The 7,891-nt window shown below is 36.9% G+C and overlaps 1 protein-coding gene across 1 annotated transcript; it reads left to right on the top strand.

Annotated features, from left to right (window-relative positions):
- Positions 1-3,330: 3,330 nt before the first annotated feature.
- LOC121265570 (L-ascorbate peroxidase 2, cytosolic) lies at positions 3,331-7,592 on the top strand. Its single transcript, XM_041169243.1, has 10 exons — positions 3,331-3,468; positions 3,894-4,025; positions 4,388-4,562; positions 4,688-4,753; positions 6,221-6,269; positions 6,361-6,443; positions 6,590-6,669; positions 6,884-6,986; positions 7,095-7,153; positions 7,281-7,592. The coding sequence occupies exons 2-10, from the start codon at positions 3,907-3,909 to the stop codon at positions 7,297-7,299; spliced, it is 753 nt and encodes a 250-aa protein (XP_041025177.1). The 5' UTR covers positions 3,331-3,468; positions 3,894-3,906; the 3' UTR covers positions 7,300-7,592.
- The last annotated feature ends 299 nt before the right edge of the window (positions 7,593-7,891 follow it).

Below are 7,891 nucleotides of genomic sequence, written 5' to 3'. Positions count from 1 at the left end.
GCGAATCAATTGAGCACCTTTTCCTGCATTGTGAGGTGGTGAGGGAGCTATGGGTGGGTATTTTCAGTCGAGCCGGGTTGTCTTGGGTCATGCCTAAGAGTGTGACAGAGCTTTTAGCATGTTGGAATAGGCATCAATCATCATTGCCCTCAACTCTCAGTGACATGGAAGATGGTTCCTTTGTGTCTATTGTGGTGTATATGGATGGAACGGAACGAGAGATGCTTCAACAACAAAGAGAGAAATATGGGAAAATTATGGAATTTTTTTGTGTTTTCTTTAGTTCAATAGATGGCTGCTATTGTACTAAAGGATGGGAATGTTCATGAGTTCTTATTTTCTTTTCAGCTTTCTAGAATGTGATTAGGAGTCTCTTTTGTATACTTTTTGTGTACATGGGCGTTGCCTAATTTCATTCGGTCAATAAATTTCTTACTTTTCAAAAAAGAAAAAAACCAGTTAAAAGCATGGCAGCTGACATCCACCAACCAATCCACAGAGTCACATTTGACCGCCGACTCAATTTTATAAGAGACATTACATTGGAAACTCACATTCCACATTCTCCGTTGGTAGGTCGTACACATGACTAGGAATAAACTTGTTTACGTCCCAGACTCATTTGGCAGGAGACTCATTTGGCTCCTGATCTCATTCCATCGACCCCAGGCAGTGATCAGTAATGTGAAGGCAGATGGATTGGTGGGATTGAACTGGGGGGAATCTATTTCCAAAGTGATATGAAATTCCTACATTCTGCTGTATGGAAACGGATTGTTGCATCAACACTTTAAGCCTTGTATCATGATTTGAAGGACTAAATCGTGTGGATAGAGTTGGTCTTGCATCAAGCCTGAATTATTCAGCCCCCTTATCAGAATCCCCTTACCAACTTCCTTTACTGCTGGAAGAAAAAATTGATCTCTGGTGATGCCAACATTTCCGGTTGTTGCAGTAGTTAGCAGCAAATGATTTGCTGAAAGGGTATGAAAAGCCTGCTGGGATCGAAGTTGAAGCTCTTGAAACTGGTAAATGACATTGGAGCAAAGAGATGTGTCCCATAAGGCTATGAAATGTGTCCCATAGAGGCTATATCAGAATTGAGATGAGGTCCAAGAGAAATTACAAATGCATGAGAAATAAAACAGAATGGGCTTGAGACATAGCCATATACATGAACGCCAAATGGAAAGCCACAACATTCCCAAATGTTGCATTAAAACCAACATGATAACTACAATAATTATAGCACTGTTCACAACAGGATTAACGTGTACTCCAAAACATCTTGTTGATTCACCTGTCTAGCAAATGAAAACTTAATACTGATATTTTATCTTGTGGTTTTTGTAAATTTATGGTACTTTAATGGAACTGTTGTTTACCAATTTCACTCAATAACTTAACCAAACTGTCGTGGCGAGGTTAATGAATCTTCCCATGTATGGTTATCCAAAGCCAGAATATTTGAGATTATGCTGCTCTTTTCCATATTAGAAACAAACACTATAGTCAACATGTAGTAATTTTTGCTCAAACATGCCCCAATTTCCTACTCCCTTCTCAGAGAACACACTAGACGAAACAAACGTCCTGCCCAAATTCGCAAGGATATTTGCTGTATCATCAGTACTAAAGCCATGAAATGATTGAGTACTCCTCATATGTCAGTGGGTAACAAAATTCCTCATGTTTCGTGCATGGTATTCCAGGAGATCAAGAAGAGATAGACCGCCGCAGATGGGTGCCCTCGAGACCCACTTGCCGCTGATCATCTAAACCTTGTAAATATACAAACATTAATCTGGGTTGCTGCAAGGCTAGACAAGAATTTAGGCCTTGTTTGGGGCAAGAGGAATTCTTAATAGATGAAATATGGTTGCAACATAAACCACTTTTCAATTTAAAATTTTTAAATTTTTTATATAATTATTATCTAATCATTATATAAAGGATATCTTTACTGGCACCACTCACAGCTCCAGCTGGAAATTACTGTTAATTATAATAGCTTTTTATTTCATGTATTTTTTAACACTTTTAAATATTATTTAAAAAAATAAAAAAAATCATAATATTATTAAAAAAATACTTTCTTAGTGACTAAGTAAAAAAAATAAAAAATAAAAGAACCCAACAGAGCCACCAATGGTAGCTCCCAGAGTAGGTTTTCCTCGTATAAATACAAAATTCAATACAATTTTTTCAAATTTTTTTTTAAAAATACAATAATAATAATTATTCTTAGCATAATGATATGATTGGCTGGATAATTATTCTTGTATAATTGAAGACCTACATCATTTTTGTCTTTTATGGCACAAGATGCGGATGATAATATGAAAAGAGATCTAAATTGAATGGGTATTGAGCATCTTTGGAGTAACTGTGTTTGCTTAAGAGGAGAAGCATGTGAAGGGAAAGCCTGTTGGGCAGGAGATAATTGGGCCTGCTGAGAATAGTTTGATGGCAGACTTCTTTCGTCATCAATATCGTAGACTTGCGACATAGCTTTTACTAATATATTTATTTCTTTTTTGCTCATTGAAGTTAATTAGGCGTCTTGATAAGTTCAAACTTGACGAGTTTAGAGCTTGATATTTTTGCATGAGACATGTGGGGGTAATGACATGCTATCACTTCATAATCTAATTTTATTTTATTTTAAGAAATTATAGAAAAAAAAAGAAGACAATGTTTCAAAGTATAAAGGATAATCATTTTGACATGAAAGAATTTTAAAACTCTCTTGAAGTGGTGCGGGAAGAAGGGGGAGTTTTAGGTCATAATGTTTCTATCAGAGTAAGAACTATCGAACAAAGTGTTTTAATTTTCTGTAAGTTGTCAAAACGGAAAAATCAAGAGTGGCGAGAATTTTTGTTGTTGTAAAAATGTCTTATGATACATATAATGTATAAGTACATGAGTTATTCTACTCAACAGTTCTATATTACATATTTATTAAAAAAAATAAAAAAAATAAAAAAATAAAAGCAGATGCGTGGTTTAGGATTGTTGTGTAGTGAAATTTTTGTAAGTACATGTACATATATTTTATTAGTTTTAAAAAAGTTTAGTATCGAGATTCCACTTAATTATTAAACAGGTAGATTAGAGAAAACAAGACAAAAAATTTCGAGAAGTCGCCACAACACATGTGACGACGACTTTTCCACGCCATGACATTAGACACCACATCTCTGTTACACATGGCTGCACTCGATTGGTCAGATTGTTCCATCCTATTCCTTGCAATTCTAGAGGACATCTCCAAGTCCAACCTCATGACGTTCATTGAGCATGATCCTAGCCGCCCAGCAAAAGATTAAAATAATCAACGGAAGAAAATGAGTGCGAGAACCTTCCAGTTATCCCAGAAATAAGTCCTATATATCAGCTCGGTCTACCCTTCGCAGTTGCTTGTGCTCTGCTCTACTATCGACATTTCAGTCCTTATCGTGATCGAAGGTATGTATGTGTTTGATTCTGTTAGGCAATCTTTTTCAGTGCAATTTGTGCTTCGATTGTACGTTACTTTTTCGATTTCCTTGCTATCTTTCTTCACTAGAAAATTCAGGAAAAGAAGAAAGATTCTATTGAAGAAGAATCTGTAAAACCTGGACGAAACTGAAGATGCAACACTTGGTTACTGGCCCAATGGTTAAAGTAATAGCTTAGTATACTTGTTTAATACTCTGATAACTATGAAAGTAGAACTAAGAATCTCATCTGGATTCTTCTGCTTTGTTCTGTTCACTTTTCTGAGTATCCAAATGGAGGGATGAAACTGAAACTGATTCTCTTGTTATTTTTTTTTTGTTTGATGTGGATTTGCTTGTTTCTTGGTAGTCTGATCGACATGATTTTTTACTTCTTTTGGTTCGGATATAAAGATAAATCGTAGCCATGGGCAAGAATTACCCGACTGTGAGCGAGGAATACCGGAAGGCAGTCGACAAATGCAAGAAGAAGCTTAGAGGACTTATCGCCGAGAAACATTGTGCTCCTATTATGCTCCGATTGGCGTAAGTCTCCCCACTCCGGGCTAGGTTTGTATGTCTATGCATAAATATATTATACCATGCTTTTATAATACGTACGTGTATACGAAGGATCAAGAGGATGGAGACGTAGAACATTGGAAAGGTAAGGAGGAGAAAAAAAAGGTAGGCGAAAGAAAGCTATATGCTCTTCGTCTACTAGAATAACTGAGAAAAATCAAATGAAAAATGAAAAATGAAAAGAAAAAAAAAAGTGTTTGAAGAGAAGAAAGTCGCGAAGTGGAATTCTCACCACCTCGTACCATTGTTCATTCTTCTACCAGTTTTCTGTCCCCGATCAATATTTTCTTCTTTGAGGAGCGTTTTCAGCATTATTTTGGCTGCAGATGGCATTCGGCCGGTACCTTCGATGTTGGGACGAAGACAGGAGGGCCGTTTGGGACGATAAGACACCCGGATGAGCTTGCCCACGAAGCAAACAACGGTCTCGATATTGCCGTAAGGCTTTTGGAGCCGATCAAGGAGCAGTTCCCCATTTTGTCTTACGCAGACTTGTACCAGGTACTTGTTTGATCAATTCGAATACGGGATATATGTTACCGTACGATCAAAATACAGAGTACAATTTTTCTTTTTTTGTTTTTTGTTTTTTGTTTTTAACTCTGAAATGTGTTCACTTATTGAAGTTGGCTGGAGCTGTTGCTGTTGAAGTTACGGGAGGGCCCGAGATTCCTTTCCATCCCGGGAGACCGGTCAGTGAACCACCACATTGTCAATGCTTTCCATTTGTTGGTCTGTTAGAAAAATTGTTGAGTTCATGTTCTGCGTGATGACATATAGGAAACTTGGTCATCTGAATTAATAGTCTAGGACTCGATTTGGTACTAACCTCATTGCAGAACGTGTTTATAATGAAATTAATCTTTTGCTTTGTGCTACTAGTCAAACTAGGGTAATCACCTTATCAGCACATTGATTGTGATTGGTGGCATCATATATTAGCCGCTGACTAATCAGATGTGGAGTTGGGTGCTTTGTGACTTTCTTGGAAATACTGATGAAGCCTAGTAGGAATATTCAGGAAGGCAGGCTAATAAATGGGTGTGGAAGTGAATGGGGAGCATGTGTATTGTGTATAGATGTAATTGAGGATATCTATAACACATTTGATTGGGTGAAGATAAAAAATAGCAGTTGAGGGCAATTACGGAGTAAAGTCACAAATATTGTTGCCGAAGACTCGTGTCATTTAAGGGATTATTGCAATGTCTCAATGCAAGGAAGGAGGAGAGTGGAGTTTATAACATCTACTTTGAGAAGATAATATATACGGTGATCAGATTGGGTTTAAGGCAGTACATATATACCTTTGTAGATCCTGTCAATGCAGGTCAAATTGCATAAGTTTTCAGCTTTTGCTGACTTTTGCGAATCTTGGTCAACCATTGCGAATCTTGAACCCCTTGTCTTCACTCTATAGCTGAATCTTTTCATTGTATTCTTCGCCTTGAGATTAGTCAATTGTAGCATATTGACTGCTAGGATTTGTCAAAGAAAGTATTTGAATAAAAGATCGTGGAGTTGAAAACAATTGCTCCCATGGATTTGGATCAATTATAATTGTTGATACCCTATTAAAACAGACAAGGATTCTCTCCACCTCACTTGAAATGGATTTATCCATTCAGTGTAAAACATTTGGAATTTTGGTTGTCTTTCCAAAACATGGAGTCTCCATTTCAAGTAACATGGAGAGTATCCTATTCTATTAAAATCCAGCTTGATTGGCAAATAGTGCCTTCCACATTTATTGCTGTTGCTTGAATAAAGTATGCTAAGGCTCAGTTTGGATGGGATCGGTCTTCTCATCATCTTCCTTGTTACTAGATCCACGCTCATCTAGTTTATTAAGTAGGTTTAAGTTTGGCTTGGAATGAGCCTTCCTATGTTTGCTTTTTCCTATTAATGCTTCATCCAATTCAACTGATCTCTAGTTACTTTTTCCCTGGGAGGGTTGCATACCAAGAACAGGGCATGAATGTGCAAAGTCTGGATTTTTATTGTTTTGAAATTAGTTCCACGTACTTCAATATATGATTATCTGTTGTTGAGGGAGCGTATTTATCACCATATAGTTTAAGTGATGTTCTAGACTCCCCAAAATATATTATTTGAGTATGATACATTAGCCCTGCAAATGATAAATTTTAATCTCTCAGGACAAAACTGAACCACCCCCGGAAGGTCGTTTACCTGATGCTACTAAAGGTCAGTTGACTTCTTTAAAATCAAACAATAGTTAGATGGTTTCAGGTATCTAGTTACTCATAAACTTCCCTAATTTTCTTTGTAACTCAAGGTTCGGATCATCTGAGGGATATCTTTGGTCACATGGGTCTCACTGATAAAGATATAGTCGCTTTATCTGGTGGTCACACCTTGGTATGTTCACCGATATGAAATTCTTTTACTGCATCCTTCCATAAGAGGTTCTTTGTTTCATGATAATGGGATATTTGAATGGTATAGACTATAAACAATTTCTGTAATGATGTGACGTGCTAGATGCTTTTGCAATCTTTTTGCAGGGAAGATGTCACAAGGAGCGCTCTGGGTTTGAGGGACCTTGGACTACCAACCCTCTAATTTTTGATAACTCCTACTTCAAGTAAGACCTATATCATTTTTTTCTGGTGTTGATGGTACTCAAGTCGATTGTATACAATGTTTTCTTGCGAAGTTGATTGTATGCAATGTTTTCTAGTGTAATCATATCATCAAGTGGTTTTCATATGCCAATGCTACCATTAAGTATTAGAAACATTTTGGGTTCAACCCAGGAAGCAACCAACTAATTGATGTGTGTCTGACTATTTAAATAGGGAGCTACTAAGTGGAGACAAAGAAGGTCTGATCCAGTTGCCATCAGATAAGGCTCTTTTGGAGGATCCAGTCTTCCGTCCTCTTGTTGAAAAATATGCTGCTGTGAGCATCTAATTCTGTCCTGCAGTTTTATTTATTAAAAACTAATCAAGTAGTTATTTGGTAAACAATTTTTCACACTATATTAACAATTATCTACTTCTACTTTAGGACGAGGATGCCTTCTTTGCAGATTATGCAATAGCTCATTTGAAGCTCTCAGAGCTTGGGTGAGTGAGAAGCATGTCTTAATGATTTTTTTTTTTTTTTTCCTTCAATTGCCTAATGCATGGTTAAAAGATTCTTGAAAACTTATATTTCTTGATCTTACAATCAACTCTTCTGTCACTTGTTTAGATTCGCTGATGCTGAATAAAAGATTTAGAGAAGCAAAACGTGGCTGTTGTCAGGTGCCTGGTCTGGAGGACTAGACAAACTAAATGGTGGGAGTTCGTGTGCTTTGGTTTCTGGCTATGTTATTTTCTCTTGGTGTGCTGTCTGTAATATAATTGCTTCACAAAAAGCAGCGATCGATGGTGTTTGGTGTTTGCATCGGTTTGTATATATTCTTTGTATGTAACCATTATGAGTCACTATCCTAGCTATGTGATTGCTTGTTGACTGACCATCAGAATATAAATAGTGAACCTTGTCCTCTGGTTTGATCCTGCTCTACCCCTATCCCTCCCTCCCTCTAGATTGAAGTTATGATTCTTGTAATTTATAAAGGGAAGAGTTCTTGAACTTTTCCAATTATATGAACCTGCTGGTGGTAAGGTAGAGTGATGTTAGGAAAATTTGGTCAATACTGATGGGTTGTGATATCCCTGAAGAATTTTAGTGAAACACCTATCTCACAGGATAAAAGGACAGGTGCATTTCCATTTAATATATATATTGTTACACGGTGTATATTTCCTTACAAGAATTGATACAGGAATCACTATACTTATGCTAGATACCAAAAG

This window comes from Juglans microcarpa x Juglans regia, chromosome 5D (genome assembly GCF_004785595.1).
Source record: "Juglans microcarpa x Juglans regia isolate MS1-56 chromosome 5D, Jm3101_v1.0, whole genome shotgun sequence".
In the NCBI taxonomy this organism is placed as follows: domain Eukaryota; kingdom Viridiplantae; phylum Streptophyta; class Magnoliopsida; order Fagales; family Juglandaceae; genus Juglans; species Juglans microcarpa x Juglans regia.
This window is presented reverse-complemented; position numbering and strand designations above follow the sequence as displayed.